Source organism: Lissotriton helveticus, chromosome 5_1 (assembly GCF_964261635.1).
Source record: "Lissotriton helveticus chromosome 5_1, aLisHel1.1, whole genome shotgun sequence".
Lineage (NCBI taxonomy): Eukaryota > Metazoa > Chordata > Amphibia > Caudata > Salamandridae > Lissotriton > Lissotriton helveticus.
The window spans coordinates 371672277-371690170 of record NC_136065.1 but is presented as its reverse complement, the minus strand read 5'-3'; the positions used below and the strand labels follow the sequence as shown (position 1 = coordinate 371690170).

Genomic DNA, 17894 nt, shown 5'->3' with positions numbered 1-17894 from the left:
CACACAAACCTCTTCTTGCACCTCTATGGAATCATCTGCTAAAAAAATACACACAGATATCTCACCTACCCTAGTCATGCATACCCACTCACCTCTGTTTGGACCTCTACGGATGGGTTGCCATTGGAGAAGTCCTCCCAGAGCAGCAGTGTGTCTTCGTTCTCCTCCCAGGTCAGGCTGTCGCAGTCATCGTCGAAGTCATATGTATCCCTCCTGCAAAAAAGGCAGACAAGGCAACAGTTGAGCACCTGTGTAAGCACAAATTCTTGTCTGAATGAGTTCCTGCTGGGCAAAGCATGTGTCATATAGAGCCATGTTACATGGAGGCAGCCCTCTCCTTCCCCGACAGCTGTGGCTTCTAATCCCAGTCAAAATGGATTGTATACGGTCACCTATCATTGCAGCCATGCCTCACAACCCTTCCTCTCAAGAACCAGCTGGCCTTCCAATGAGACCAGACCAGCTTGCCTTGATATCACAAAACGCTACCAGGGGGCATCAACACTAGTGAGAACTAGGACTCCCTTCAAATCGGGTTCACAAAATCCACCAGTAGATCGCACAATAGCACATGCAACACCAACAATATGGAGGTTTCAGTGGTAGGTGGGTATTGCCAAGAACCAATGACAGCATTGAAAGTACGACAAAGAAGGAAAAAATGTCCCTGTAACAGTAGTTTAGCAGCTTGAAGACTTTTGGGGATTCACAGGATGTGCAGTATTCCTTTATGTAGTGGTTAGGTCTGAAATGGTCCCTATTTTCGGTTCCCCCCACCCCCCATTGGGCATCTACCAGTAGGTAGGGTTTACCCTATGAAGTTACATGCAATTCATGGCAAAGAACGTGCTGTACTCTTATATATGCAGAATTACGTTTTTAGCTAGATGTTACCGTTCAAATACGGATTGTGGTTGTAAGGGGATTTATAAATTACTAAATTCTACTAGGAATGAAAATAAAAAAACAGAAATAATTTCACAAGAGCAATCTATGTCCTTCAACAGGACGAAGTGACGCAACGTTTCTAGTAAACTCTTAAAAAGCAGTGCCTCAATGCCAAAAGACTGGTGGTTTGATTGTAAAGTATCTAATGTAAAGTCTGACGTGAAATAAAAAAGTAATTCAACAATTTTAAAATATTCAGCCATGGGCAGCCTATTTTGAATACCGCTCTCCAATTCAACCCTCACCTCCACAATATACTGCACACGTGCTCACGAGCCCAGGTTCATAACAAAACATGGCAATTCGTGCCCGTCTTCATTGACGTTAAGCTGCTGCTCATCAGAGTACCCTTAGACCACTCCACAGACCAAGACTTGCTAGTCTCCAATATTCCGACACTGCAGCCCACTGTGCATGGTCACTGGCAGCTTTTACTTTACTGCAGTGGGTGTCTTGACTTAGTCTAAAGCCCGTGGCGCATCTAGAAATCTTTTTAGAGTGGGGTAAACAAACGGGGACAGATTAAACTGCCGGGGCACCTCTAATGTGAATTTTACTTGTCCCCTTTCTTCCCAACTAATCACGTACTCATTCTTCCTTTCATCCCATCTCATTTCTTTTTCACTTTTTCATTTCAGAAAACCTTCGGTTCTTCTCAATTTCTTTTTTACTGGTTATCATATCTCCATTTTCTTTTCTTCTTGCATTTTCATTCTGTTTCTTCTCCTACATCCCTGCCTCCTGCTGCAGGTTTAAACTGCTCAAGCTCTGCTTTCCGTTCCTCTTTTAAAGTGTTCTAAGCTTGAAACTAATAGCCACCAGCCCCACTCGCACCACACTGGTGATTCCCCCCCCCCCCCTTCAACGGAGATGTCCCCTCATTCTGAAAAGAGAGAGGGCACCTGCAGTCCAGTGACTGTCTTGAAGGGCCTTGTAAGGGGTAGGAAGCACTATACGTAAAGGGAACTTCAGAAGTGGTGGGTGTAGCGGGCGCTTAGGCTGACCACAGGCTTGTCTCATTCTTTTTCAGGTGTCACAATTTCTGGAAAAGGCACTTCATAAGTCCGAACCTGCAGGGCACGAGTTGGCTACATGTGGGTAGATGGGGTCTACCCACTATTTTCACAGGGTAGACGCAGTCTACCCTGCCAGGATGTTGGCCACACAGAAATTGCTCAACATGTCCCGGTGTAATTTTCAGACACCAGGACATATTCAGCAGCGCCTGCACGTTGTCTGCTTTCATTCCCAACAGCAACGTGCAGGTGGGGAGGGAGCTTATCAGATTCCAGCTGGGGCCATAACAAAGGACGAAGTTTTGGAGCCATCAGGCTTCGTTTTAATGGAGTATTCTAGCTGAGAGCTATCTGGAGCCTCACACCTAAGTGCAAACGCAATGGAGGGGAAGGGAAGGCACACAGCTTATTACTTCAAAAAGTACTGGAGAGGCATGCTTTTGACTTTATTCAGCCCCTCTATATAAGAGATATACATGCACTATAAAAAAGCCAGATGTTCTGATCTGTCACTGTATTTATAAAAACAATTTAAGTACAACTATATTGTTTGATTTCTTTTATAGTACAACTCATCCGGATGCAGGGTGTCAGATCGCTTTAAATCACACGTAAACATTACACATTGACAATAAATCATGCAAGTGTGTAAATCAATGTACAGAATGTGCTACATAAGACAGTGAGGGCTACAATGTGTACGAGTCACGTGTTGTTCATAGCTCACTTTGCTATACTAGAAGGGTTACAATTCATGAGCTGCAAGTAACAAAAGGAGCTCAGTGTTAAAAGCAGTAACTCAATTACCTGATAAATAAATTAAAATATGTCATCTGCATGTTATAGGATTTGCTTTTCACGAGACATAATAAATCTTTATGGTACTCCGATTCAAAACAACCGAGATCTCGCCAGCAAATGTGCTAACCTCACGAGTTATCTTCCCATTATTATTATTCCCTGGAATTTTCTGGGCAGACAAAGATCTCTATAGTGGGTGCCTTAACTCCACAAGATATTTTACAATGCAGACTTTGCCATAATTGAGCAGAATAAATTTAATGACGTTTTTTGCACATCCTCGTGCTTTTAAACAAAATGTATCACTTGCACAACACAATTCTAGACAGCAAACCAGCATATACTGCACAATACTTTTTTAAATTAGCTTTCCATCAATTTTATTAGCAATATTCAAATAAGACAAGACGACATTTACTGAGATGAGCAGCTAATTTTAAAGAGTATTGTGCAGTATATGCTTGTTTGCGGTCTAGAATTGTGTTGTGCAAGTGATACATTTTGTTTAAAAGCACCAGGATGTGCGAAAAACTTATTTGGACTCACTAAAAACTCTTTCTTGGTGCTCCCTGCATTTGTTTTAGCTCTTGTAGAGGTTTGGATCTTCACGGTTGATCCAAAAGAGTGAGCACATTTGAAAATATTTGGGACAAACTGTGTACAGGCTGAGGTATACCATAACCGTTCTGCTGTCATATTATAGAATAGATTCAATACCACATTTCTCCTTGTAGCCAATTTCTTGGTGGCAGAGTTTTTTTTTTTTTAAATAATTGTACAAGTTGGGGCCTAGGTTTTGCGTCATAGTTGCATTACTTTTTTGGCAAAACCCTGACAAAATCTATTTTGTTAAAACTTCCAATGCGCCCAAATTTACTCCTGATAGACTTGCTAAACATACGTGTGAGGTCTTAAGATATGATGTCACTTCTTCGGAAGTCACTAACGGAGATCATGGGTTGTGATGCCACTTCCTCTGTCAGCCTGCGAAGTCACTTGCGATGTCATGCGCTGGGATGTCTCACATGATGTCACTTGTATACTGCCTACCTTTATTAGTCCCCTTGCTTCTTTTTCTTTGTTTTTTTTTTAAGACTTGTGGCCTGGGAACGTAGAGCCATACCACAATCCTACTACACATGGGGTACTTCTCAATGGAGCGGGTGTGGCACACTGCAAAGTGGGGTTTGAGGGCCACCTTCCTTGCCTGGAGAGCAATCCATGTGGCTTGAAAGGGCAGAGCAGTAAAATACCCCTGGCTCTGGAAGATCGTGGCGAACGACCAGAGATATGCAAACCATGTGGACTGTGGCATTCACGTTATCAGGGTTTTGTTAGTATTCTTCTCGAGATATGTCTCTACTCTTTCGTCTCTTCCTCGTGCCCCACTTACATGTATGCCGGTTTCTCGGGCCTCCCGTTTGCCCTGGGATGATGCTGATCTCTGAATTCTGTTGAGTATGCGTCTCCCTTAGAATCCAGTGTTCATGAGATGGCTACCCTGAAGTTCCAGTGTGTTACTCTCTGCCAGCACTGGGGGCTCATTATATGAATAAAGCCGTTCTTTCACTTCTCCTGTGAGCCTACTGCGCATTCCACAGGCTGCCTCCTCAAACCTCAGACCGGCGGCTATAAAGTGCATTCAGGACAACACGCCGGTAGACATTAAGGGGCTGTTTTAATGAAGCAGCAGAATGTCTAGGCTCTGAGGGAATTTATAGGGTGCGGTGCAGAATGATGTGCAGCTTTCATTACATTGTGGCTTCATTAAACATTTATCTCGTGCACAGTTGTGAAGCAATAACCAGAAAAAACACAACCCCTCTTCTTCCAGTTGCACGCATGCCATTTGCGAAAATTATCCAAAAACATTTGAAGGCCGTAAAGCGAAGGCTTTACATGCATTCTTTTTTTTCGTGCAACACCACTTTAATAAGAGACTGCTTCAGCTTTCAGGTTTTAACTTCAATGATTCCCTGTAACTGACGCTGACTGCATGTCAAAATTACAAGCTTTACAGAAGAATTTCCCCATTGTGAATATCCTAACTGATGTTACACGCAGTCAAATATCCCTAACAAGAAGATTATCCTGGACTCGGCACGTTACTACTTAACTAACAGACCACGTACCAAATCTAAGGAAGGGTAATTCTGTCTCCGGCGAACATCGTCCTATGATACTGCACTTCCGAATGCAGCCACTGGGTGTCTCCGCAGGATAACATTAGTAGAGTAGGTCTACAGCACAGCATCCATAGTCGGCAAGTGATGTCATGGCTAGTTTTAAATTGAAAAGGGGGGCTGAGTGGGGGAAAAAATCTAATCTTAAATTTCACCACCGAGAAAGGAGTGTACATTTCAAATGTGTACATAGTATTGCCACCAACATACACCACAGTCCATCTCAAAATACGAGCATGCAGAATTTCACGAGTGAAATTGAGCATTTGGAATTGACAGCAAGCAGTGGTAGGTGTATATCTGAAGGATGCACTACAGACGGATGTGGCAATGCATGTGGCGATTGTATGGCGCACGTCTAGGCGAAGGGCATGGCGCACTGGCCAAGGTCAAAAGGCAAAGATACCGTTAATGAGGGGCAGAAGGGGAAGCCAGGACTAACTAGGGTAGCCATGTTACTTCAAAAGTAAGTCACAGCAAACACTATGAAGCGAAAGCTATAATCGGGGGCACTGAAATCATGCAGCACACCAGCACGAAATTATGCGGCAAGAAAAGGAAAATTGCGCAGTCCATGTTTTGATAGTTTGAATTCATTATTTTGTAATTGGTCTACGTGGTAATACTGTCTGGGCGAACGTTTCACTTCAGTAGTACCAGATGCACAATCAAATACCGAAATAAGCAATGGAATGTGACGAGTTAACCTTTGCAAAGTGCCGCGCGCGAACCCGTCGCCACGTTTTAACAGCTTTGTATCAGTTTGAGCTAGAAATAATTATTTTGTACCCGACGCCCGGTGTTACACGTCAGCCCTTAAGCCACAATTCCGTTCTCAAACAGGTCTCTTGGTGCCACTGGGACCTCAGACAGTCCTTATGACCAGAAGCCCCTGCGGGGCCGAGGAGCCGCCGGGATCCAGCCGTAACCCCTCTGGGACAGCTCAAACGAAGGGCAGCATTTCGCGGCAGACACAGGTGCCAAAGCAGGAGCGGCCGTCCTGCGCCACAGAGCGCAACTAACAAGGTCTCTGCACTACTGCGTCAGCGGGCCACCTGCTGGGCGCAGCCGCCGCATTTCATACCAACGCCAGTCCCTCGGTTTCTTTTCATGTCGCCTGCCATTCAAAGGGACAAAGGCATTCACTTCTGGGGGCTGGTCAGCGAAGGAAGAGGTGCGCAGGTGTGCTTCTCCCCCTCCCAAGTGCCTGGGACGTCAGAGATATACGCACATTATACCCTGAAAGTGTATTTACTCTGTCGGGGTAAAGGGTCTTCCTTTACAAGCAAGAAACGAACAGTTAAACCGTGGAGTCAGGAGGAGGAAGGCAACATGAGCTCCAGAGAAACTGGAGGCCGCAGCCACCGGCTGGAGAACCACGGCCTCAGTCTCCAAGGGGTGCTGGCTGTCCGCGTGCACAGATACGCACGGAGCCCACCTCCTGCCGGGCCTCGTGCGTTACGGTCCGCAAACACCGCCAAACATCACACGGACGGCAGCGTTCATGACGTCACATCACTGGAACAGACCGGCTGCGACACGCGCACGACTGATGGAGCGCCCGCGCGGTGCCCCATCTCGCGGCACCGATCTGTGCCCGCTCCTTCTTGGGAACACTCACAGGAGAGGCGCGAGCTGCAGGGTAATTATAGGACAGAATAGGGGGCAGGGAGTCGGTGCTGCCTGCGACCAGAGTGCACTGTTGCTCCGCAGAGGCCCGTGCATCGTCTACTCTGCCCCGGGTCAGCAGTAAACAGAGACCTCTTTCCCGACAGGTCTCAGCACCTAGGGCAGGCAGAGGAACGCTCATACGATGCGTAGGGCATTAGCCAATCCGGGCCAGGCATCGGTCGGTGCAGTGCAAGCAGTGACCACACTAGGTCAAGTCCCGCCAGCCATCTAGGGGCCACAGTCTATGATTGGGTGGATCAGTGGTTGGGTGTATGCATCCACCGACGGAAGAGGACTGCGAGACTGTGGGGGCAGTCAGGAGTGAGACATAGGTCACGCCTAGTCCATTTCAGATACGCAAATCCCTCGCCCGTAATTACCTGGAACAAAAGCTACAACTCCCGACTCCCCTTCATTATAAAATACGTTGGTGTGAGCCGCTGTTCTTCGTACTTGCATCTTTACCTGTACTTCCACCATTCCTAGACTTCTCCTTCTGTCACTATGCAAATGATTCGAAGGTGGAAGGTTCTGGAGAAAGACGGCAGGCCAGGCTGTCGCACCTGCCATTGATAAATATAAAAATCTAGAACCTTACGGAGAAAAAGCAAGGTCACATATGCCTGGCGACTGAGTTAAGTATCCTCTCATGCCCTCTTGAGCAGATATGCTCCCCCCCCCCACCCCCCCCAAACAGCAAGGTGACATACGCCTGTAGTCAGAGTGAATTCCCTCGCTCACAGCCGCCTGAGCAGTATGCCTCGAGCAGGCCACATGGCTCCATCTGCGTTACATAACCAAAGGGCCAGATGCATTAACATTAGGCATGGCGATTTCCCTAATTGCAATTATCTCTGAATCTCAATTAGGAAATTGGTATTCCCAATGTATGAAACTATTCATTTTAAAAATAACGATTCCTTGTGGATTGCAAATCAACCAACCTCATGAATATTAATGAGGCATGTCACAATTTGTGACCCACTAGAATCACAGCCATCACAAGGATGGTGGCCTGCTGAGGTCAGCAGATCACCTTGTCTGTGATTACTTTTAATAGAGAAATCTTTCTTCTTTTTTCAATTGCAGTCTGTTTTCCTTAAAGAGAAACGGGATGAGTTTTAAAAAACGCTTTATTTTCTTTTTTGAAAGAGTAGGCAGTAGTCCAAATGCCCCCTTCTCATTTGCGAATGGGTACCCACTAAAAGTCTGTAGTCCTAAAACGATTCATGTTTTGCAGCTGAAATTTTGCCGCAAAACATTAATACATACCATTCCAATCCGGTATTTCGAAGGGATATCCATTCCAAATCAGTATTTGGTAGCAAACACATGCTGTGATTGAGTAACAAGTTACAGAATCGCAATTTGCCTTTTGTATATTGGAAAAAGTTTTTTTTAGGTTGCTAATGACCCGATTCAGCGAATCAGGTTTGCACCCTTAAAAAACTTTTGTACATCTGGCCCCAAATGTTGCAGGCCTCCCAACCGATATTTGCGTCCCAATGAAAATAAAAAATATGCATCCAAGGTTTTTGTGGCAGTCATTTAATTTCTCCGAACAGGCAGGCATGCATTTTTCAGGATTTCCTGAAGGTGTTTTTCTACCACCCTGTTACTGCTCAGGCTGTGCTCCCAATGAAATGCCGCACTCTGGCGACTCTCCAAGAACGACAGCAAGGAAGCCAAGTTTGTACACACTTCTCACCTTCTCCAACTCCTCCTCTCCAGGTACCCGCCTCTTTGGTCTGTGGTTAGAAGGAAGCTATGAATGAAATTCCTTCAAGCCCTTTCCTTACTGCTCCAGGTCCCTGCACAGGGTGCCTGGACCACCCCAATACTCTACCCCGGACATGCAAGAGGCAGATACAGCCATGCCTTATCATGCCCTTGTGCTTTACTCCCGGTGCACGCACTGCCTGCTAACACTACAGTAAACCCTTCCTGCTCTGTGCTTCTGGGTACATGCATTGGGCAGAAACATTCCTTGCCCCGACCTGCCCAATATTCTATGCAGACAGCTCGTGCGCAACCTGCCTGAAGACCCTTGTCACGCACTCCCCACTTTGTGATGTTTCTTGCTGTTTTAAGACTGCTTCTGCCAGAAATCTCACAAGTGCAAAGAAAAGCAGTCCCCTCCGGCAGGTGCTGGAGCAGAACAACATAAAGAGGATTGGAAACCGGAAAAAACGCAAAAAAAAAGCCTTAATCTGCCTCTGTGTGCCTGTTATTTTAAGACTGACAGCGCTAATCCGGCTAGGGCTAAAGACCCATTTGCAAGGCTGAAGAGGGGCTGCGGCAGCACAGATGGGCACAATATCTCACAGCCTTTGCGTGCAGGGTCCCTGGTCTGAAAGACTGTTCAGATAGGGGAGCTGGAACCTGCTCAAGGTCATCAAAAATGCACGTTTTTTTTTGTTGTAAAAATGGTTTTTATTGGCAATCAAGTGTAGAGGATACAGTACAGAATAAAAGCAATCCAGGCATCAGCTAACGATGCAGTAAATCAACACAGCTCCAACAAGACACCTTTTATATAGAACAGTCCCCAACCGACCCACCCCACCCTGCATGCCCCCCCGTAGCCAGTGTGCTGTACTCCTTCCTCCCAGTCGTTGACATGTTATCACTACCTGATCAAAAATGCACGTTATCCAATCATCTTGTTTGGTGCATCCTTTTCGCCCGCTCTGAAGGAAAGGGCAAGTGGTAGATTTTCAAACCACCACTTACAAGTCCACAAGTGACTTGTTAGTCCAGTCTAGTTTTCTGCTTTGAGTTCTGGAATATTTAGTCCGGTCTTTATTCTGGGAGATATATATATATACACACACATACATACATACCTACGAGTCCCAGAATTCGAAGAAAAAAAATAGGAGAGGCCTAATTAGTCACATTTCCTGGAACCTAGCAGCTAGGAGGTCAATCCCTCCAAAAGAGCAGTCAAGCTGGAATAGAGGCCCCCGTCAGTCACCTGACATGCTAACAAACCCAGTTGTTCAGAACATGCACTGAACATTTTCCAGGAGGACAAACATGCGCTTACAGCCCACCTTCATGATAAGTCTACTTGCTCTCAATCTTGCGATCAACATTACACAGCAGCCCTAAATACTTCTGTTGGCTGGTTTTAATAGCCCGGCTCGCCCACATTAACCAGAGGTTTAGCTTAGTCTGTGCTATTCGTAGGTTGTGAAGCTCAAATGTCCCAACTAAACAAGCAATGTGGTGCAGGGTGGAGCGGTGACATGATCAAGGTTTGGGAAAGACTGTTACAGGGAGGAACAGGATCAATACTGATTTGCATTAGGTGGGCCTCTTTCCAAAATGGCACAGTGGGCAAAAAACAATGGGATGGAATGCTACCTCAAGCGATTGCCACTGGTTAGATTATTTGCAAGCATTCATTCCAAAGCTTTTGAATGTGTCATTGCCAGTGGTATGTCTGGAAACTTCAGGCTGGTGCAGCTTTCCAAGCTTACTACTGTCGAGGTTTGTGAATTTCAAAAAGTAGTACATTTGAACACATTCAAGGAGTATAGCTCTATTGGTGCAGATTACTTTTTTGGAAATCTGATCAGATTACATATCCAAGATCACAATCCCAAAAATAAAGAAGACAAAACTTTTTAGTGAAATGGGAATGATGAGCACAAATGACAGACAGTGCAGGCCCAACTCAGGGCCCCAAACAACCAAACCAAGAATGGATTTGGGGTGTGTCGCACCCTAAACACACCTGCTGAAGCTACGCCCCTGCCTGGACCTGGTAGTTCTTCCTTGGAAGGCACGACTACAGTCATACTACACAACAGCATAGAGTCCCCTGTCTGCCCTCAGATCACTTATTTGAGATTTATTTTCACTGCAAATAATCTTCTTAGTCTCTACCATCAAGGCTTCTTGTAGCAGAGTTGTCACATTAGTGCATGCGGTCAGCGCTCCATATTTCTAGTGCTCACCTTTTACAAATCATTTTATCAAGTGACTGAGTCACAAAGAGAGTTGCAGTGGTGTTGTGGTGTGTTGTGGAGCTTCTGCACGTCCCGTTGACCCTGGGACCGACTCCTGTGTTCCTGCCGCTGCCCCTTGCCGCACCCGCTCCGCGGGTGCCGCTTCGCGGCTTCAGGAGGGTGAAAGCTGTTTCTGAGCGCTGGGCTCCAGGAGGCGTTGGGGGAAACATCGAGTTGGCGTTGGCGCTCTAGCAGGGACTCGAAGATCCAGGAGTCCCTGCTCTCACAGGTGCGCTAGCGGACGCGCCCACCACCAGCCACGCCCCCCGCCTGTAACACTCTCCTATTTCACGTTCTGTCTGGCGCTCCGCGGGACGCGAGCGGGACGCCGAGCGAAGCCTGAGCAAAGGGCGGGCAGTCTGTGGCAGTCAGGGGCTGTCAAGGCTGGGCTGGGCCACGTCCCTTTCTTCTCCATCAGCAGTGAGTACATACGCCCGGTGTGAGTCCCCGTGCTGTTCCTCGCAATCATGTCTACCCGCTCCGGAAAGCTTCTTAGGAGTGAAGGCGAAAGGGGGCCAAATGCCGCGAGCCCTGTTATAGGATCTATGGACCGTTTCATCACCAGGGTGGCGGCGGTGATTGAAAAGGAGATTGCTATGTCTGAGCGGCGTTTATCTGAGGTGTACCTCCCCTCAAGACGTTCATCCTTGGGGGTTGCTGCTCAGTCGCTTACACCGGCCAGTGTCCGGGTTCAATCTGTTTCCCCACCTAGTGTGATTGGTGTTTCCACAGACCCCCCTCAGTTGGCTGGTATAGAGCAAAATATAGATAGGCTGGAAAATCTGGTCGAACTTATACCTATAGTTACTGAGGAAGACGGTGGACTGTCTTCATCATTATCACCTAATCGTCCACACGAAGACACCAGTGATCCTCTGCCCCCAAAATCGCTCACCCCCTCCTTAGTGATATTAGAAGGGGAGTCAGTTAGGGTTTCCATCCAACAGCCAAACTCCCGAGACTAGTCAGGAGAATAGGCCCTTAAGTAAAAAGTCACGAAAACGTAAAAAGGGTAGGCTAGTGAGACAGGCTGCTCTTTATCAAAGAGTAAGAAAGCCTTCTGGATCTGGTATGAGAAACATAAGGGGTAGGTCTATAGTGAATGAAGCTGACATAGAAGGGGATGTTCTGATCTCTTCCAAGGGACTACACTCAGACGCTAACACTGCTAAGGTTCCTAAGCACACTGACCCATTAACAGCTGAAAATATCTTTGAGAAAGTATACAGTCTTTTGAAACCGCTACTAACACAGGTCAAGGGTTTAGGGGAGAGGATAGATAAATTAGAGCAATCAACCCTTGACGGGTTCCACTCACTTAAAACCACATTTAAACAAATAACCAGAGTGAGTGAAAACAAGGACATGGGTGCAAAGGGGAACGAGCCACCATCCCAGAGAGACCCTTAGCCCCTAATATGTCTTAATAAAGTTGTATCTAATAGTCCATTAATTCCAGCTCCTAAATCTCCTCCCCGTCCCAAAGCAGGGCCAAATCACAAGGGGCTATCAACACACTTAGAGCCTGATAAAAATAAGCCTAACCCTCTTCCACAAAAACAGCCACAGATAGCTAGTGGCAAAACGGAAGACTCCCAAAAATTAGGCGCACGTAATAAATTCAACGGGTTAGCGTCAGGGAAAGCCCCTAGATCTGTATCCCAACCCACTGCCCCATCTACCACCTTACCAGTCCCTAGTAATCCAGTACGACGGATCCCTCCAGTAAACCTCCCACCAGACTGTCAACCTTTTGTTGTTGTATTGGTTAACGTGCCCCCTTTAAAGGAAGGCCAGTTGGAAAACCACCAATCACTCAAGAACAAGTGTATCCATTGGCTGAAGGCAAACAAGCCAATCCCGTTGGGGGTGGATGGTATCATTCTAAGTGTCCGCAGAGTGGGGTGGGTAGGGCAGGGGAAAAAAACTCAGGAGGGGGATTGTATAATTATAAATTTTCAAGACCCAAGAATAGTGCCCTCGATTTGTACTCCTATTAAAAGTATGGGGGTTCCGGGGGTTAAAGTGGTAGATCTTTCTTATTTTTACCCCAGGCAAAGTGTTATCCTAACTGGAGGAAGTTTAAGTTCCCCTGTTTTTGGTCAAAATTGGGCTGGGGTCACGGGGGGTACAAGGGAGAACCAATTGTGGGCACCAGGGCCTTACTGACTGGAAATCGAGAGTAGAGTAGAGCCAGCAGGAGTATCACCCACCCAAACAAACTTTGTAAGTGGGATAGTAGCCTCTATAGCCATCCCCCATGATCCCTGCTCCCCTCAGATACTTTCGAGGAGGACCATAGACAGGGGCATTCTAGCGCCCAGCGACACTTCAGCTGTGACGGACCTAGCCTTTAAGGTTTGCAGCTGGAATGTCGCAGGGATTGCAAGAAAACTGGCTCTACCGGATTTCACTGCGTGGGTTGATGAGCACTCCCTGTGCCTTTTCCAAGAGACATGGAGCTTGGTGCCGGTTCATAGGGTGGGATTTTCTTCCTATTCCTTCCCTGCGCAAGTCTCGGAAACAGGGAGAGGGCGACCTTCGGGTGGCCTTCTCATTTGGGTCGCAGCCTCTTTAGACTGCAGAGTAGTGGAGTTTCCCACAGGTTGCCCGGACATACAAAACATCAGCCTAATAGATCAAAGGGGAAGAATTGTCTTAAATGTTTACAATGTTTATGCCCGGGGAACCAAGGGCGGGAGAAAGTCTCCTGTAATATCTCTCCTCGAGACCTTGCTAAAAAACACCCCATATAAGACAAGTACATTGGTTGCGGGCGATATGAACTGTACGTTCGAGCCTTTGGGCTCGGACGTTTCCCTCGACCAAGATGAGGAGGATATCAGGTTGGGGATCCCGGTACTGGAAATCCCCCCGATCAGAAGGTGGACAGAAGTGGCGCTCCAGATATACTCCCTGAGCCTCGAATTTAACTTAAGGGCAGCAAATGGGAGGACATCCTCGGATAGGGGGGGTGCCCACACGTATAACAGATCAGGACACACCTCTAGGCTAGATTATTTCCTAATAGATGTGTGTCTATGGTCTTACGTAAGGGACATGCAGGTGGTCCCCACGACTGAAAGTGACCACAACTCACTCTCTTTAAGCATGGACCAGTGGTGGCGCCCTTTAAGGAAGGACAACATTAACCCGGTAGCTGCACCCCCGGATGATTCTGAAGTCTCCCCTTGTGGTAGACGAATAAAATGGGCGAAATTGGTTCTCTCCGAGGTAAAGGTAGGGGAAATTCAAACCCTCTTAAATCCTGCAGTAACAAACCTCGGAACCTCCCTAGAAGGGGTGGGTACAGTGAGTGGGCTTTTTGTCTCCTTGGTAGAAGCCTTATCTAGCGTGTTTACCTCACACCCCAACAAGTCGGGCAACAAAGAATTAAAAAAACCTGTTGATGGTTGGTATACCCATACATGTAGGGTTCACAAGGCAAAGTTAGTTGAGGCAGTTAAGCACAAATCCCGAAGTGTGATACAGGAAGCAAGGAAGGCCTATAATAAGTCCCTTAAATTTGCTAGGGGAGAGTGGGAAGACAAATTCTGGGAAGACCTGCTCCAGGCTAGTAAAGTTAGGGATTCAAGGGCCTTTTGGAATCTCATAGGCACACGGAATAAACCCGATGCATCTATGAGACCCTGCAACATCCCGCCTCAAAACTGGGTAAAACACTTCGGGACCCTTTACCTCCCTCCAGATGGGGAACTAAATGTTGGGATGGACCTTACACTAGCAATTGAACCTCACGCCTATGATCTCTTCACTCCCTTAGAGATTGAGGGGGTTATAGGGTGGGTAGCGCCTCGCAAGGCAGCGGGCCCAGACGGCCTTCCGGGGGACCTTATGAAGGCATACCCAGCGGAATGGGGAAGGGTCATTGCCGCTCTCCTAAATGACATTATGATGGGAGGGGCAGTGCCAGAATCCTGGAAAGGGGCGGTGGTGGTCCCGATTTACAAAAAAGGGTGCAGGGAAACCCCGGGGAACTACCGCCCCATAAGTCTGATAGACTCCACCCAAAAGATAGCTGGTAAAGCTATCCTCGGAAGAATCCTACATTGGGTGGAGGAGAATAAAATCCTATCAGACTTTCAGGCAGGTTTTCGGGCTGGTATGGGGACAATAGAGCAGGTGTTTAGGTTGGCACTACTGGGGTGGAAGGTGGTGGAACTAGGCAAGGGTAGTCTTTACTTGGCCTTTATAGACCTGAAGACTGCCTTTGACCTAGTCCCCCGGGAAGAGCTTTGGAGGGTGCTTAATGAGTTGGGATTACCCCCTTACATCTTGTCCCTCCTCATTAGCCTCCATGCCCATACCTTTGCACAGGTTTGTTGGGGTAAAAACGGAGAGCTCACTGAGAAGATACCAGTGTCCAGGGGCGTAAGACAGGGCTGCGTCTTGGCGCCCACCCTATTTTCACTATATGTGAATGGGGTGGTAAAACATCTTCAACAAGAACCAGCCGACGCCCCCTGTCTCGGAGGAGTCCGTATCCCCACTTTGCTTTTTGCGGACGACACGCTTCTGATCTCGAAGACCCCCCAAGGCCTGCAGAAATTGCTAACGCGTTTCCAGGAGTTTTGTGCTGCAAAAGGTTTAATAATAAATGTGGACAAAACAAAATACCTAGTCCTAAATCCACCTAGGAAACTGGGCCGCCCACCTACACTTAACTCGGTTGCCTTAGAGAAAGTAGCCGAATTCGATTACCTCGGTATTCGGATTACGGATAGGATGTCTTGGGCAAATCACATCGACAAAATGGTCCTCAACCATAGGAGAGTAGGAGGAGCCCTCATGAGGGAGTTCCGGGCCTCACCTAGGAGATCACTTACTCCAGTAATCGATATCTACAAGGCCAAAGTAGTGACATCAGCCTTGTATGGGGCAGAACTGTGGGGCCACTGCCGTTTGGATGCCCTAGCGATAGCGGAGAGCAAGCTACTAAAATCCATTATCTCTATTCCACTGAGCACACCATCTGTACCAGTGTTGTTGGATATGGGCTGTAAAAACATCAAAGATCAGGCCCAGCTTCGCCCGCTCCTGCTATGGACACGAATCTGGAGGGGTGAAGAACTAAAATCCTACGCTGATGGTCTGGGGGAAATAATGAGTCTGGGGGGTTGGGCTAAGATTAGATGGTTAAGAGAAACTAAAAAGCTTCTGGAGAAGATCGGACTAGGGGACTGTTGGTCATCACGCTCAGCCCCTCCAAAAGAAGTTGTCAAGGCGCTTTTCTGGAAATGGACGGCGGAGCGCCTAATTACAAACTCGAACCACTGTAAGTCCACTGTCTCCTTCCTACAAATCAAAGACATTGTGGCCTTTGAACCCTACCTGGACCTGATCACCCTCCCCTTTGACCGAGCCCTTTATTTTAAGTTTAGAGTTGGATCCCTCCCGCTAGGTGCTGTGGTATCGAATTGGACATCAGCGGCCCGTTCTTCCCCTAACTGTGCATGTTGCCCGAATAGGGTTGAGTCTATTGCGCATGTCCTATTTGAATGCCCGGACTATGCAAGGCCTAGGAGCTTTTGGTTGAAACCTCTCTTCCGAAATATGGGTACACGTAGCCACCTAGTAGCCTTGCGTATCCTAACTACGGACACTTCCCCCCCTATTGTGTGTGGAACAGCAAAATTTTTAAAACAGTTATAGCTTATTCGCTGTAAGAGATTGTCAGTAGCGGTTTAATTCCTTTTTTAGCTAATTTATTTATTAATGGGCACTTTATGTCCTTTTATCTTTTTTTAAATGAGTTCTCATACTGACTTCTTAAAGCAATGTTTTTTGTACACTGTAATGATTGTATTGTAAATGTGCTTATAAGATATCTTGCATATCGAATAAAAGCTTATGACTGACTGACAAAGAGAGGAGAGTGCTTAGGGAAATTAATAGGATGTGCTGAGCCAGAGCCGAGCCAAGGGTCTGGTTTGGTTCTAAGAGTCCGTGCACAAGCTGAGCCATCAACACGTTTGGTATGTATATCGTTCAGCAAACAATTAAAAAAAAATATGATAAACCTCTTTTTAAAAAAACTATCAGATTATAGCACTACATAGACATTTATTAAAAGTTATGTTTTATTAAGACACATTTTTCTATTGGTGCTGGAGAGTATGTGTGGGGTGGGTGGCTGCAGTGTCCACAAAAATACCATGGTAGAGTGCTGTAGGCAAACGAGGAATAAAGATGCATTCAAATGTTGTTTTTATCGTGGCACGTATGTGCTGAGTTTAAAAGATAGAGGTCAAATGCCAGGCTATGCTTTCTGATACAATGCTGCTTTTAACATAAAAATTTTAGTTTTCTTTCACAGACTTCAACACTAGAGCATTTTGGAAGGTGTACTATTAAGCTTGCTGGAGTAGTGAGTGTAAACAAGAATACCCACCACCGCGGCCACTTTGACGTTAATAATTTCGCATGATCAGTAGGCCTGGGTGGTAAATTCCATTCTGCTTGTGGAATTTGGGTAATTTCGCGTTCCGCGGAGAACGTGGAATTGCCAAAAATTCCATGATCCGCAGCTTTGTGGAATTTTTTGCTTGTTCGCACTTTCAAAATGCGTGTTTGCAATATATTTCTCCTCGAGCACGCAAACAGCATTTGCAAACAGGAAAAAAGCATTGCAAACACGCAGAGCAAGCAATTTTGCGTGCTCGTGTAGATTTTTTACCGTTTCGCGGACCTTTGCGTAGCGAGACTACGCAAATTCCGCCCACCCCTAATGATCAGTACCCCCTTCGCGTAGAATGCGATCAGGTACTCACAGCTGGTTGAACATGCGTTTCATTTCATCAGTGATGTTGAGGGAGCAGCTGACTTCGTCATCCGAGAAGCGCCCGGTATCTGCATCCTGCTCAGAGAGGTCATCTTCTGGGAACAGCTTTCGGTCCTTTTTCTTGGATGTGGAGCTTGCCTGCACGCAGGGAAAAAAGCAGTGGTTACAAGGAGTAACTTTGTGAAAATGGGTGTGAGGGAGGTGGGAAATCTGCTCCTAGGAAAGGGTCAAGAGCATGGATTCCAGGATGCAAGGGTAGGAGCAGGGTGGGCTATCGGGGCCTTGAGCTGTGGGATATTCGCTATTTTCAAACACTCGACAGAGCATTCTCAAGCAGTGCTCAGATAATAGCATGCACAGGCCTGGTGCATAGGGTGCTACATGCATGGCCGATACAAAGGTAATAACATGCACAAGTCTGTGGTAGGGTGAAGAACACGCTGCCAGCTGCCTCAGT

General features: G+C 46.9%; 1 protein-coding gene across 3 annotated transcripts in view; it reads right to left on the bottom strand.

The window, feature by feature from the left end:
• Positions 1-17894, bottom strand: part of IFFO2 (intermediate filament family orphan 2) — a 153058-nt gene that overhangs the window by 28789 nt on the left and 106375 nt on the right. For all 3 annotated transcript variants that reach the window (XM_078642516.1, XM_078642518.1, XM_078642519.1), the window contains 2 exons: positions 17427-17575; positions 93-213 (listed from right to left, as the gene is read on the bottom strand). In XM_078642516.1, coding sequence (XP_078498642.1) covers positions 93-213; positions 17427-17575 — 270 coding nt within the window. The remainder of the gene's footprint in view (positions 1-92; positions 214-17426; positions 17576-17894) is intronic.